The sequence below is a fragment of the Danio aesculapii genome, chromosome 2 (assembly GCF_903798145.1).
Source record: "Danio aesculapii chromosome 2, fDanAes4.1, whole genome shotgun sequence".
In the NCBI taxonomy this organism is placed as follows: Eukaryota; Metazoa; Chordata; class Actinopteri; order Cypriniformes; family Danionidae; genus Danio; species Danio aesculapii.
This window is the reverse complement of record NC_079436.1, coordinates 54,580,080-54,597,219: the sequence shown is the minus strand read 5'-3', so window position 1 is coordinate 54,597,219 and position 17,140 is coordinate 54,580,080. Positions and strand designations below refer to the sequence as shown.

The 17,140-nt window shown below is 31.6% G+C and overlaps 1 protein-coding gene across 2 annotated transcripts in view; it reads right to left on the bottom strand.

Moving 5' to 3' along the window:
* ankrd12 (ankyrin repeat domain 12) overlaps nt 1-17,140 on the bottom strand; it is a 103,100-nt gene that overhangs the window by 15,669 nt on the left and 70,291 nt on the right. Inside the window, exons 2-5 of one of the 2 annotated variants that reach the window (XM_056445801.1) lie at nt 13,915-14,028; nt 10,095-10,245; nt 5,820-5,891; nt 733-879 (exon numbers count right to left, since the gene is read on the bottom strand). In XM_056445801.1, coding sequence (XP_056301776.1) covers nt 733-879; nt 5,820-5,891; nt 10,095-10,245; nt 13,915-13,974 — 430 coding nt within the window. In that variant the 5' untranslated portion in view covers nt 13,975-14,028. The remainder of the gene's footprint in view (nt 1-732; nt 880-5,819; nt 5,892-10,094; nt 10,246-13,914; nt 14,029-17,140) is intronic. The other variant, XM_056445810.1, reaches the window with a different exon arrangement.

Here is a 17,140-nt window from a genome sequence, read left to right as displayed (position 1 = left end):
AAACTTGTATCAGAGTGACAGCAATGGAAAAGGGTTGATCTTCGTCAAGCAACCTACGAACCAGACCCAACTCAACCTCCCCTCACAGTCCGCTGTAAAACTGTCAAGCATTGACCGGTCCGAGGTAATAATAAGGTTGGGGACCACTGGTGTAAAGAAACAAATTAAAATACTCAAATGACTCTAAATGAGTAGCTTTTCAGAAAAGCATGTCGCGCTCACACTCAAAGCGAAACCTCCACAAACACTGCAATGACGTTTGTCCACATTTGCCGCGCGCACTTAATAGATTAAGCCAGGGGTCACCAATCTCGGTCCTGGAGAGTCGGTGTCCCTCCAGGGTTTAGCTCCAACTTGCCTCAAATAAGACCTTGATTAGCTTGTTCAGGTGTGTTTGATTAGAGTTGGAGCTAAAATCTGCAGGACACCGGCCCTCCAGGAACAAGTTTGGTGACCCCTGGATTAAGCGAACTAGTGTTGAGCATAAATCAGCCTTTATAAATGATGCCAACCATTAGGAAGCATTAAAAGTGTCCAAAATCTTTACACACAATGACCCAGAGACTGTTTAGCCTGATTAATACTGAAAATGCATCTATTTTTTAACTAAATATTGGCTTCTGACATGAACAAAAGACAAGAAATCCGCTCCAGAAAATATCAGAGATGACTTGTAGCTCAGTGTAAAACAGTGCAACGATTAACTGAGTGTCAGCATTAGTGTTTTCCTACCTGGACTGTTGTCTCTCGCTGTCATCTGCATGACAAGTGCCATCTGCTTTCGTTCTGATAAAGGGTAGCCGAACAAAATATTCACTGGTGTCGACTTCTTACCCCCCGACTCCTTCTTAACCTTCTTCTTATCCGGTCCATCTTTGTCTGCAGCAAACAACAACAATAACAAAATGATGAACGTTGCATTAACATTAATAAAAACGTCCACATCTGATGCAATTTATGCCCTATAGGAAAGTTTCCAGCCTAACGGACATGCATTTACCATCTAACAGCACTCCCATGAGTCTCTGTGAGAGGCATGCGATTAAAACAGATGCAGCAGAAACACCCAGAGAGTGTCAGTGTGTGTGCGCTTCTTTAAAAACGGAGCGCTTTTCATCGTAAAAAGCGAATACGCGAGACATCTCTGTACATCAAATGACGCAACCGATCATCCAGCGTCTCTCTGAGTGATGTGAGGAAAAAATAAAGGCTTGCAGACAGACAAGGTCATGCGGCTTATGAAAACTAGACTGCTTTCAGGCCACGGACGGAGGATCAGGAGGAGACAGATTCAGGCTACGTTTATACTAGTGCGTTTTCAATCGAACACTGCATTTTATAGTTATAATAACATGTATTTGTCTATAGTGGCAGTTTTCAGAAACGATCTCCATCCACAATGTACAATGTCAGCACTGTTCGAATTGACTACACTTTCGTTGTGTTGGGGGCTGTTTTTGCCCCACAGACTTCCTTTATAAATCACATTTTATAACTGCAAAGCCATGACAGCATGTGATCATGCATTCGTGATTGTTAGTGTTTTTCCTTATAGGGAAGAGGTAAAGTGTGTAATTTTAATCTGCAAGCTTTGGATGTCTATATCAGTTTTATATTTTCTAAACGCAAATTTTGGAGCACACTAGCTTATAGATTAGAGATGCAACGATTAACCATATTCACTATTAAATCACGCTTTAATTCGTCACGGTTAATTAATCGTAAAGTCTTCTTAACACTGCGTTTCTGCATGGAACAATACTGCAGCAACTAAAAGTTATGCCAACTGTGTGCTAGATTAAAGTTCCAAGCATGTACACCGAGGCTAATATGCACGCACACTGAATTAACTATGGCTGAGGCTATTAACTAAGCGACATGTCGTGTCTTTTGTGCGCGCGAGTTTGTTATTTTCAATGGCTTGCGCACTCATATTAGGATCGACGCTCTCATGCTTTTCAGGTGCACCTAGTTGACAGAATGTCACGAGCGCACTGCATGACCATTCAGCCTCATACTTTGTATTGAATTTACACATTTCTACTCCAAAGAGGAAAAAAATGTAATATGAAAATAGCAAACAATTTTGATCAAGTGCCTTTCAGACAGAGGTTTCGCAGCCATTGACTATAGGGTATCCGCGGGGTCTTAAAAATTGTGGGTCTTAATTTTAAACAGGTTTATGTCCATGTAAAGCTACCCAATCGTGTCAACACCCATCCAATCAATAACATTCCATCTCAATAAAAGTTTATCTATTAACTCTATTTGCCAATATGGTTTAATTTTGTTTTAAATTGTTTTTAATTTTTTTTATGTTTTAACTGCGCCATTAGAAAAAATCCTTAGCGATTAGCTTTGTCCAAGTCTGAAATTTCATTCATAGTGGTCTTAAAAGGTCTTAAAAAGTCTTATATTTGACTTTTAAAAGCTGGAGAAACCCTGGACTACATTTGTTCTCTTTAAAAGGGAAATACTAAGCCAAAATGATGCTAAGATTTACATTAGACAAATACATTTTTGTTTATTCTTATTTTCATTTATTTATTTTATGTTAAAAAAAAAATCTAAACCTTTTTTTTTTTTTTTACTTATTTTTAAGTACAAAGAGAAACGGACTATTGCTTGTTTTTATTATTATTTTGTGCTGTATTATTTGTTTAGGAGCAGCAATAAAAACACTTTAAAATATTCGGAGTTTTCATGTGATTTTTCTAAACTGGTAGTGTTTTGAAATTAATGAATGCATAATAACCATGAAACCGTGATTACTCCTCAGACTATCTATAATTGGCAATCTACAATTGTTGCACCCCTATTCAGTGTTCTTACACCTTGTCCAACTTCAAATTCCAGCACTTTTCAAGCACTTTCAAGTTGCATTTCTACGCTTTTCCACCACCGTGGTCAATTACGTTTATATATATTGTATGTACTTTTTCACATTTAAATCCATTGTGCTATTTTAAAAAACACAATATGACATTTCAACCTAAATTGTTAAATACTTTAGAGCATAGATTTATTGGCATAGTCCACCCCAAAATGATTAAAAAATATAATTTTTAAAAGTTCAGTTATTGGATGAAGTGTGTTAAGCTTGGTCTCTTTCTACCTACATTTACATTTAGTCATTTAGCAGACGCTTTTATCCAATGTAATGTATTTTTTATCTATTTCCATGTCAGCAACCAAGGCTATTTTCACGGCAAGAACATTTCAATATTAAATAATTTTTCAATTAACAATTAAGAACAACAAACAAATCAATACACAAGTTAAATAAGATGTTTAGTGTTAATATATGATAAAAATTCTAAAATCTTTTCTGGTGTCACTTTGTTAAAAATGTCCTTAAGAGAGTTCATTTCATTAAAAATGAATCATTCTAGAATCATTAAAAGCAGGACAGTCCAGTAAAATGTGTTTTACAGTAAGCTGAGTTTTGCAGCACAAACACTGAGTGGGGTCTTCATCTTTGAGCAAAAAAACATGGGTTAATCTTGTATGCCCAATACGACATCTGGTAAAAATAACATGATCAAATCTAGTCTTAAAATTCGGTTTGAGATTTCAGGTTGGATTTCATGCAATTTATTATTTTCCAATGCATCCCACTCCTCTTGCCACGTGTTTAAAATGTAAATGTTGATAAAAGGTCTCATCTCTGATGGAGGAATTTGGCTCTTTCTACCTAAAGTTGATATCTCAAAAAATGAGCTTACAGTCAGATTTAGTTTGGGTGTAGTACCAAACTTTCATGACCAGTCGTTCATGATATTTCATGTGCATTGCTATTTTTAATTTTTTAATTTTATTTATTTATTTATTTTTACAGTCATTGGTTTGGCGTCTCAGGTGCAAAGATGCATTCTGGGTGAATGTCTCCTAAATACGTATGGAACTAATAAAATGCCTAAACAATCTGAATTTGAATTGTGTTCATTTGAATTATTGACAATTGTAAATTAATAAAACTGATTATTATATGCCATTTGAAAAAATATTTTGAATTTGAATTACTTAACTACAAGATAAGGTTACAGTATAGGTCAGAATCAGCTCTTTATCCCTCAAAACACTGAAAGCTTAAGTATGTTTGATTAAGAAATGAGATGCAACTGAATGTGTAATTCTTCTGTCTAACATTTTAAGAAATTCTTATTACACGTTTTATCCTGTTGTCATCTGTAACTTTACTGCTTCTGTATGTGTGATCATGTGTTTTTTGATTTTAGGTTGCCTTTTAAAATCTGGCAGGGGGCAACAGATGAAAATTAGCCCCCGTGGCTAACTCTGGCTTATTTACAGTCTCACTGTTTATTAATGAGCATTGTCCCTGTTAAATTAATAAAATTACAAATTTAGCAATAAAAAAAATTTAGAATTAAATATATGAATTTGGTTTACTGAAGCATGTATGTTTATTACACAAACTACTGAAAATAACTGACCCCCGATAGTCAATCTGAAGAAGAATGGTCTCCTCCCGAGCCAAACAAATGCCAGCAAACTCATGCAGCTCTGTGATTGGTCAAAACGCTTAGTTAGAATTTTCGGTGATCGCCTCCTCTTCCCTGTTGATGACCCCTGACCTACACTGAAAAAGTGTTGCATGCAAAACTGTTGCAAACAATTTATTTGTGTTGAATTTAAACAAACAAATTAAATTGAGCAATGATCAACTTAATTTGTTTGTTTAAATTCAACACAAATAAATTGTTTACAACCACGTAACATAAAAAAATTTAGTAAATCCAAGGAATCATCTTTGAATAATTTTTTTCAGTGTACTTTCTGCTGAATCTGAATTTCACAATCAGAATTTCTGGTGTTGAATTTTAGAATATTGAATTTGATGCTCTGACTTTCTTCATCTTGTAAACTTAAAACTGTATTTTTACAAAACGAATATCTGTAGTCTATGAATTCAGAACCCCCCCAAAAAAGTTTGAAAATATGTCAATAAAAATCTGACTTTAAAAAGATTAAGTCTGCCTAAATTTCAGATGTTCAATAATCAAGTTAAGAAATTCTAATTCAAAACACTTTAATAGCATATAATCAGTTTTATTAACTTACAATTGTTAATAATTCAAATGAACACTATTCAAATTCAGATTGTTTTGGCATATTATTAGCTCCATAAACACATGCATGCGGTGAACATTTTGCCATGTAAACTGGTCGCACGGGAACAATTTATACACTCCAAATGCTCCCAAATATATTTTGAGGTCACATAGATAAAATTTCATGCGCATACCCAACCAAAATGCTTGCAATTTCAAATAAAGCAGGTTCAAGCACTTTTCTAACCTTGAAAACACTATATTAAAAATCAAGCATTTTCCAGGATTTCCAGCACCCGTAGGAACCCTGCCTATTATAGACATCCTGAAAAGTAACAGACTGAAACTAACATCTAAAAATACATTATTTTAATTTCACGGGACCTTTAAATGTGAATAGAAATGAATAGAAATATCTATTTTCAAAATTAGGTGCTCATATTTATGTCGAGCACTGCACTGTAAAAAAATGCTGGGTTCCAAACAATCAATTTGTGTTGGGGCAACATGAAGGAATTAAGTTAACTTACTAGTTATTACAAATTTAAGTGGATTGACCATAAAACAACCCTCAAGAATTGTGTTGTTTCAGCTCAATTAAATCAGTAATTTAGTTTAAACAAACAGCAAACAGTGTCATTTTTTGAGTGTGTATGTTTAAAATAAAATGCACTAGTGTAAACGTAGCCTTAGAGAAAGAACTGAAGACGAGAGCGGGAGCGTGAGGCATCTCAGACTGGCCTTTACCTGCGTATATCCTGCAGGGAGGAAGTAATCTCTCTCCCCACGCATCGCTCGACTGCCCCGGGTCAGAGTCATCTACAGGGCAGAAGCAGAGAGCGCAGGAGGACAGAGGTTCAGGGTTCGAGAGGAGAGCACTGATTACCCCCCACAGGCTCCGCCCCCTCACTCAAACCACAAATCACAGCACTGGATTTAAAGACTCCGCGATGAATATTCAAGAGCCACTGAGGATTCGGTTCAAATAACTAGACGTAAAAAGCCCTCAAAATCATAGATTGGCAAAAAAATTATAAATAAACAAAACAAAAATTCCAAAACAAAACAAAAGATACAGTAATTTGTTTTTAACTAAAGTTATTTTTAAAAATCTGTCAAAAATATTGGAAATAAAGCTGAGATTTAAATATATAAAAAGTATATAGTATATTAAAAGTAAATAAAATCCTATAAAAGTTTACAGAATCAGATTGGCCAAAAAAGAAATAAAAGGAATAAAATAAAAAATAATAATTTTGAAAAGCTACAGTATTTGTTTTTAACTAAAACAGCGTCATTTTTGGAAATAAAGCAGAGATATAACAATATAAGAAAAAAATGATGATGAAATCCTACAAAAGTTCACAGAATCAGATTGGCTAAATAAAATTAATTAAATAATTAATTTAATATATTATTATTATTATTATTATTATTAAAGATAATGAAAACTTAAAACATTAATAATAATAAAAACTACAGTTTTTGTTTGCAACTAAAGTAACTTTATCGACTAAAATTTTTAAATAAAAAAAAAATTAGAAAAAATATTATTGATAATAATAATATTAATAATAATAATAATAATAATAATAATGAAAACTACAGTATTTGTTTGCAACTAAACTAACTGTTAACTTAAAAAAAATTAAACATAATAAATAAAAAAATATTATTAATAATAATAATAATAATATAAATAATAATAATAATAATAATAATGAAAACTACAGTATTTGTTTGCAACTAAACTAACTGTTAACTTAAAAAAAATTAAATATAATAAATAAAAAAATATTATTAATAATAATAACAATGATGATGATAATAATAATATTAATAATAATGAACTACAGTATTTGTTTGCAATTAAACTAACTTTGCCAACTTTAAAAAAATAAATACAATAAATAAAAAATATTATTATTATTATTCATAATAATAATAATAATAATAATATTAATAATAATGAAAACTACAGTATTTGTTTGCAACTAAACGGTCAAGTTAAAAAAATATATATTGAAAAAATTTGAAAAAACAAATAAATAAAAAAACTACAGTATTTGTTTAATAACTAAAACTAACTTTGTCATTTAACAATATATGAAAAGTAGATAAAATACTATATAAGGCCACAGAATCAGATTTACAAATAAATAAATAAATATATCAATGGCATATATTATATTTTTATATTAATCAAAAAGGTGCAATATTTGCATTCAAATGGAGCTACCAACAACCAATCTGGGATATAAAAACTGACATTTTAGATAAAATAATGAAAATATAATACTCAACACTCACTTTGCCAAGGGTATAAACATTATACATATACAGTTGAGGTCAGAATTATTAGACTCTCTAAATATTTCCCAAATGATGTTAAACAGAGCAAGGAAATTTTCACAGTATGTCTGATAATATTTTTTCTTCTGGAGAAAGTCTTATTTGTTTTATTACGGCTAGAAAAAAAAAAGTCTACAGGACAAACCATCATTATACAATAACTTGCCTAATTACCCTAACCTGCCTAGATAACCTAATTAACCTAGTTAGGCCTTTAAATGTCACTTTAAGCTGTAGAGAAGAGTCTTGAAAAATATTTAGTAAAACATTATTTACTGTCAACATGGCAAAGATAAAATAAATCAGTTATAAGAGATGAGTTATTAAATCTATTATGTTGAGAAATGTGTTGAGAAAATCTCTCTGTTAAACAGAAATTGGGGGAAAATAGGGGGGCTAATTAATCAGGGGGGCTAATAATTCTGACTTCAACTGTGTATATATATATATATATATATATATATATATATATATATATATATATATATATATATATGCTAAATATGATGTTATTATGCATATGCCAGGTGTATTATAAGTTACATATGTATTTTACCATGGTCAATATGATATTCTTATATTTTCAACTGTATTAGAGTATTTGCATTCACAAGCAACTAGAAAACTAAAAATAATAGATTTTAGGTAGAATAATGAAAGTATAATTTCCATAACTCTATAGATGTGTTTAACTATATAAAATATTAGATTTTTTTATTTTAATCAACAGTGTTAGAGAACTTGATTTCACAACAAAATTGTACTAAATTTTTTTGTAAAATTATGAAAAGATCATCACTCCATATATAAAAATCAGGTTAAATACTGTAGTTTTGTCTCATCTATGGTAATAAAGAATCTGCATTCATTGCATTCATATAATCCATGAATCGAAATTAGCACTAAAACAACAACGTCATTTTAGGAAAACTATTATGTTAAATATATTCTTATATTGGGCGACACGGTGGCTCAGTGGTTAGCACTGTCGCCTCACAGAAAGAAGGTCGAGCCCCAACTGGGTCAGTTGGCATTTGTGTGGACTTTGCATGTTCTCCCCATGTTGGCGTGGGTTTCCTCCACAGTACAAAACACATGCGCTATAGGGGAATTGAATTAACTAAATTGGCCGTAGTGTATGTGTGTGAACGCAAGAATGTATGGGTGTTTCCCAGTACTGGGTTGCGGCTGGAAGGGCATCCGCTGCGTAAAACATATGCTGGATAAGTTGGAAGTTCATTCCCCTGTGGCGGAATCTACTTTCAGTTTAGTATTTTCCTATTCCCCCAGCATCCATGTAATTGACTTAATTATTAATCTGTCCGGACTAATAATTATTTATATATTTATGCAGGAATTTGTGGTTTTTAATATATATATATATATATATTAATCACTGTATAACAAAAATACCTTTCATTACTGTATAATGATAAAAATATCTTTCATCACTCCCTATATTATATTTTTATATCATTATGCTAAATATATTCTATTACAAAGAGTACTAGAGTATTTGCATTTCCATGAAACAAATAAAAAATATACATTCAGATATAATAATGAAATTATCTATTTCATCACTCCCTATATTATATGTTTATACTGTTATTTCAAATGCAGTCATATATTATCAACAGTATTTAAAAGTATTTGCAATGAAGTCACAAAAACAAAATTGTAGGTATAATAATGAAAATATCTCTCATCACTCCCTATATTATATTTTATATTTTTATGCTAAATATATTCTTATATCAATCAACAGTTTTAGAGTATTTGCATTCATATGAAGCCACAAAAATAAAACATTTTAGGTATAATAATGAAAATATCTGTCATCACTCCTTACATTATATTTTATATTATTGTGTTAAATATATTCTTATATTGCAAACAGTATTAGAGTATTTGCATTCAAATGAAACAAATATATATTATATATATATATATATATATATATATATATATATATATATATATATATATATATATATATATATATATATATATATATATATTTATTTTAGATATTATAAATGAAATTATTTCTTTCAACACTCACTATATTATATGTTTATATTGCTATTTTAAATGTAGTCTCATATTACCCCCAGTATTTAAAACCTATTTGCATTCACATTTAGCTACAAAATGAAACCATTTTAGGTATAACAATGAAAATATCTCTTCATTATTTCCTATAGTATATTTTTATATTATTATGACAAATATATTTTTATATTATTAACAGTATAGGAGTATTTGGATTCGCATGAAACAAATAAAACAATATATTTAAATATGATGAAATTATCTATTTCATCACTCCCTATATTACGTGTTTGTATTACTGTATGAATCACCAGTATTAAAGCATTTTCATTTAAATGAATCAACTAAAATAAGTCATTTAGATATAATAATGAAAATGTAAATATTCACCACCCCCTCATAATGTATTTTTAATAATGCTGGACTCGTGAATTTAGCAAGTCTTGCTTAACCGTTATACAACCCTCTTGAAAAACCCCTCTACAGCACAGTGTGCGATGAAAAGGTGGTCACTAGGGGGCGTCAGTGAGGCACAAACACGAGCTACCAGAACATTCAGAGAGTACATGGACAGATTACATTAAAAACAAACCCTTCAGAGAGTGTGAAACTGACCTGCGTCCGAGTCGCGCTCCTCGTTTCGGGATGGACTGACAGTGAAGGAGAGTTTCCGCTTCATGGAGGATTTCGACTTCCCCTCTTTCCCCAGGAGTTCACTCCGATCCAGCTTCGGAGTTTTAGCAAACGGAGAGATTTTCTCTTTACTCTGAAAGAGAAAGAAAGATTTGGACACACATTTTACACACAAAAAAAATTCTACACAGTAAAATCACTAATATCTGTGAATTTATGTTGAGTTTTCACTGCAAATGTCACATTCATAACACTGGAATTGCTCATTATCATTGATATATATATATATATATATATATATATATGAAACCATTTAAATATGCACAACATAAGTTTGTACTGAAGATTTCCATTTTCAAATGATTTCAGTTTAAAAGGTTGTAATATTTTTGTGCTTTTATGTATACTTAAATTATATTGCAGTGCTTCCCACAGGTTTACAATATACTTGCAGTGGTAGCCGGATTGAAACACACCTTTTACCCACAGCACATGCTACACACAGTTAACTACATGCGACAAAAATAATAGATTTTTGCCAAACGTTTTGTTTATTATACACCGTTTCTTTTCAATGTGTTGAATTTTTTTTACGACTGTTGAACTAAAAAAAAAAGAAATCCACTATTTGTTTATATATATATATATATATATATATATATATATATATATATATATATATATACATATATATATATATATATATATATATATATATATATATATATATATATATATATATATATATATATATATATATATATATATTTTTTTTTTTTTTTTTTTTTTTTTTTTATTTACCCAAAAGTCCATAGAATTAGATTGGTAAAAAAAAAACAATACAAATAATACAAATAATAATTATTATTATGAAAAGCTATAGTATTTGTTTGTAACTAAAACTAACCATCATTATTGGAAATAAAGCTGAGATATGTCAATATATAAAAAGTAGATAAAATTCTTTAAAACAAAAAAAAGTCATCAAATTCAGACTTGAAAATAAATAATAATAATAATAATAATAATAATAATAATAAAAAGCTACAGCAATTGTTAGTAACTAAAACTAGCTTTATCGTTATTGTCATTATATAACTTACTAAACTGAAAATAAAACTAATAATTTCAAGACACCAATATGTATGTTCACATGACTTAAATATGTGTATAAACAACTCAAACCTTTCACTAAAAACACAAGACTTATATAAAATCAATAGTTAAATCTCTAACTTCTAAACATTCAGCTTCATATTGTTGGCATTATTCCATGTTTTTATGATTTCAAGTACAAAACACAAAAAAAAGTTAAGATATACTTACCACATTTTGTAACACATACTCAATTACTTGTATTTGTTTTACTTTTATTCTATTCAGCAGCCATCTGCACCCACTGACAGGTCAAATCTGCTGCTGACATGTACAGTATTGCCAAAGCATGCTAGATATGTGTAAGATACGTAATACACCAACATCATCAAATTAAAAATATATACAGCAAATGAGAAATAAAAGACATCAAGGAATAAAAACATATGGATGAAAAATCTCCAAAAAGTATAATAATAACAAGAATAAAAAGTGTAGATTATTTAAGAGGCAAATGAGTAATTAAAAATTTCTAACAGCGTAAAAACATTTATCAGCCAGTTTAGATGTAATTTCGTTCTCTCTGAGTAAACAGAAGAGTTTATCTGAGTCGTTTAGATCAGGAATTAATTACATAACGTTTCTCTCGATCTTGCGGCTGTGTATGCGCTGTCAGCTGTGAAGGAAAGCGAAAGTAAATCTGATTTTAAATAAAAATGACGACGGCTTAGAAAGCGACAGCAAAAGCCGAATCCTGGGCATTTTAGAAGATTTAGAAACCCCAGATGGATGCATTTTTAAGCCCCAAAAAGGCAAGTCTCTGTAGGTCTCTGCAGAGCATGTGAGATTGTCGTGTTGATAGTTCTCGCACACACAATGAGAAGTAGGAAACGTGCAGGGCGAGAGGAGATTTTCTACTAGTTAACTGATTGTGGATGTTTGGCTATTGGGCAGATACAAAAAAAAGTGTAAAAGGATGATAATAATAAAAATAAATGTCACTAAATATACTTGGGCGGACGTTAACATACCTGGGCGGACCACCCAAGTAAAGTCTATGTGTGAGAAGCATTGTTTTGGATTATATATTGGATTATATTGAAGCATCAGTTTATCTTTTCTAAAACAACTCACCACAGAGTTATGGAAACAGGAAAATATCAATCTGTAAACATTTTTTAGATTTTAAATGAGGGAACTAAACATGTGTTATGGATGTGACCAAAAAAAGTCTGCCAGATTGCAGTGATACAACATGCTTTGTAGAAATTCTGTGAATTAAATTGCACGACCCCTAAAAAACAATGCTAATAAAAAGCAGAAGAGTTGCTCACTGTAGGAACAAATTGATTGATTGTATTTATGAGGGAAAAGCTTGGTTATGGATGTGACATCTCTCTTCACTATGGATGTGACAGATGTGAAATTGACACTGTGTATTTTTTCAGTATAGTATCGTGATGTTTTTTATGGCAAGGTTGACATTTGCATGGAATTGCTCTAATACAAATACTGTAACTAACAGGAGTGTTTAAAAAGACAGACAGACAGACAAACCCCTGTCTGAGGTCAAGAGCACTCTGAAGCCGGTTTTCATTCAGGATGTCTCTGTACATTGCTGCATTCATCTTTCCCTCTATCCTGACTAGTCTACCAGTTCCTACTGCTGAAAACATCCCCACAGCATGATGCTGCCACAATCATGCTTCACTGTAGAGATGTTATTAGCCTGGTAAGGAGCGCCTGCTAGTTTTGTCCAAACGAAACGCCTGGCATTCACTCCAAGGAGTTCAATTTTAGTCTCATCAGAGCAGAGAGTTTCGTTTCTGATGGTCTGAGAGTCCTTCAGATGCCTTTTGGCTAAATCCAGGCGGGGAGTGGATTCTGTCTCGCCACTCTGCCATACAGGCCTGATTGGTGGATTGCTGCACAGATGGTTGTCCTTCAGTAAGGTTCTCCTCTCTCCACAGAAGAACGCTGAAGCTGACAGAGCGACCATCGGGTTATTGATCACCTCCTTGGCTAAGGCCCTTCTCCCCCGATCACTCAGCTTAGATGGCCGACCAGCTCTAGGAAGAGTCCTGGTGGTTCCAAACATCTTCCACTTACAGATGATGGAGGCCACTGTGCTTATTGGAACTTTCAGAGCAGCAGAAATGTTTCTGTAACCTTCCCCAGCCTTGTGTCTTAAGACAATCCTGTCTCGGAGGTCTACAAACAATTCCTTTGTCTTCATGCTTGGTTTGTGCTTTGACATGCACTCACAACCCTGGGACCTTATATAGACAGGTGTATACCTTTTCAAATCATGTCTAATCAACTGAATTGACCACAGGTGAACTCAAATTAAGCTGCTGAAACATCTCAAGAATGATCAGTGGAAACAGAATGTACCTGAGCTAAATTTAGAGCTTCACAGCAAAGGCAGTGAATACTGATGTACATCTGATTTTTCAGCTTTTTTTTTTATCTTTAATAAATTTGCAACAATTTCAAAAACTCTTTTTTTCACATCGTCAGTATTGGGTATTGTGTGCAGAATGTGGAGGAAATAAATTAATTTAATCCATTTTGGAATAAGGCTGTAACATGTGGAAAAAGTGAAGCGCTATGAATACTTTCAGGATGCACTGTAGACAAAGAGATATTAAACATATTGCACACCCCTAGTATTAGATTATTTTGAAGAATTTTATCTGGCTCTCACCTTCTTCCCCGCTGTCTTCTCCACCATGGCTTCATCTCGGTCAGATCCCGGTTTGGCCATGGTGCATCTTCTGACTAGCTGTGGCAGCTACGGCTTACAGATCTCATCATGGGCCTGAAACACAAACATAAGACAAACATCAACACCTGCAGAAAAATAAAACATACTTGAATAATCAGCATTTTATTGCACACAGACACAGACCGAGAGACAAACACACTGTAAACAGCAACTATTCATTCATTCATTCATTCATTCATTCATTCATTCATTTTCTTTTCGACTTTATTAATCCCTTTATTAGTCCCTTTATTAATCTGGGGTCATCACAGTGGAATGAACCGCCAACTTATTCAGCATATGTTTTACGCAACGAATGCCCTTCCAGCCACAACCCATCACTGAGAAACACAGCAACTAATAAATCAATAAAGACGATTGGGTTTATTAGGTAAGAGTTTGAATCAAATCCTTATATTGACATTGTTTTATTTTATAAAGTTTTGATAACATTCATTCATTTTCCTTTGGCTTAGTCCCTTATTTATCAGGGGTCGCCACGGGGCAATGAACCACCAACTATTCCAGCATATGTTTTAGACAGCGGATGCCCTTCAAGTCGCAACCCAGTACTGGGAAACACAAATACGCTCTCACATTCTCACACACACTTATACATTACAGTTCATTTAGTTTATTCAAATCATGTGTTTGGACGGTGGGGGAGACCGGAGCCAACGCCAACACGGGGAGAACATGCAAACTGCACACTGAAATGCCAACTTCAAGTTGTGTGTGTGATTGTGTTTTAGTGTTTGTGAAAGTTGTGTGTGCGAGAGAGAAAGAGTGTATGTGTGTGAGAAAGAAAGTGAATGAGCGAGTGTGTGAGTGTCTGTGAGTGAGTGAGTGAGAGAGAGAGAGAGAGAGAGAGAGAGAGAGAGAGAGAGAGAGAGAGAGAGAGAGAGAGAGAGAGAGAGAGAGAGAGAGAGAGAGAGATTGAGTGTTTGTGTTTGAGTGTGCGTGTGTGTGTGTGTGTGTGTGTGTAGCATGTGAGCTTGATTTTCCTGATCTCGGTGGTCATATTCAGTGGGAACTGCACTGATGTTGACATCGCCTTCAATCCTTGACTAATGTGAGCTTCATGTGCTTCACCAGCGGAGCAAAATAACTGCAGCTGCATCTCAGATACAAACCACACAAACAAACACACACACACACACACACACACACACACACACACGATGGACAGATTACAGCTACAACCAGTACTGTGGCGGTACTGTATATCAGATGGCCGTGATATTAAACCTTCACGTCTGTGACTGGACTGTTTGATTATCAGCAGCATCTTCACATTTTTTTGAGATTTTTAAAAATTACATCTGAAAATATAATATTTTTTCTTCTGGAGAAGTCTTATTTGTTTTATTTCGGCTAGAATAAAAGCAGTTTTTATTTTTTAAAACCATTTTAAAGTCAATATTATTAGCCCCCTTAAGCAATGTTTGTTTTTGACTGTCTACAGAACAAACCACTGTTAGACAATGACATGGCAGATTACCATAACTTGCCTAATTAACCTAGTTAAGCCTTTAAATGTCACTTTAAGCTGTATAGAAGTGTCTTGAAAAATATGTAGTCAAATATTATGTGCTGTCATCATGGTAAAGATAAAAGAAATCAGTTATTAGAAATGAGTTATTAAAATGTTATATATTTTATCTAATTATAATATTTCTATATTATGGCATATCTAAATTATGTTTACATGTGTTGAAATGGGGAAAAATATACGAGGGCTGATAATTTTGACTTCAGTATATAAAATGATCAAAAATAAATTACGATACAATTGTAAATACAATAATTTTTTTTTAACCAGTCGATTTCAATAATTATTGCAAAAAAAAATTTCATATTGAAATTTTTTTTTCATATCAGTCGATATCGATAATTATTACAATAATGTTTTTCATATTAGTCGATATCGATAATTATCACAATAATGTTTTTCATATCAGTCGATATTGATAATTATCACAATAATTATTTTCATATCAGTCGATATCGATAATTATCACAATAATTATTTTCATATCAGTCGATATCAATAATTATCACAATAATTATTTTCATATTAGTCGATTTCGATAATTATCACAATAATTATTTTCATATTAGTCGATATCGATAATTATCACAATAATGTTTTTCATATCAGTCGATATCGATAATTATCACAATAATGTTTTTCATATCAGTCGATATTGATAATTATCACAATAATGTTTTTCATATCAGTCGATATCGATAATTATCACAATAATTATTTTCTTATTAGTCGATATTGATAATTATCACAATAATTATTTTCATTTCAGTCGATTTCGATAATTATCACAATAATTATTTTCAATTCAGTCGATTTCGATAATTATCACAATAATTATTTTCATATTAGTCGATTTCGATAATTATCACAATAATTATTTTCAATTCAGTCGATTTCGATAATTATCACAATAATTATTTTCAATTCAGTCGATATCGATAATTATCACAATAATTATTTTCATATTAGTCGATTTCGATAATTATCACAATAATTATTTTCATATTAGTCGATTTCGATAATTATCACAATAATTATTTTCATATTAGTCGATTTCGATAATTATCACAATAATTATTTTCATATTAGTCGATATCGATAATTATCACAATAATTATTTTTATATTAGTCGATATCGATAATTATCACAATATTAGTAGATAGATAATTATCACAATAATTATTTTCATATTAGTCGATATAGATAATTATCACACTTTTTTTCATATCAGTCGCTATCGATAATTATAAAAAAAATTATATCAGTCGATATCAATAATTCTCACAATATTTTTTCATATCAATCGATAATTATGATAATTTTTTTCATATCAGTCTATGTCGAAAACTGTCATGATTATTTTTTTTCATATCATTCGATATCGATAATTATCACAATAATTATTTTCATACTAGTCGATATCGATAATTATCACAATAATTTTTTATATCAGTCGATATCAATAATTATTAAAAAATTATATCAGTTGATATCAATAATTATCACAATAATTTTTTCATATCAATCGATAATTATGATAATTTTTCATTTTTCATCAGTCTGTCGATAATTATAACAATATTTTTTTCATATCAGTCGATATCGATGATTAT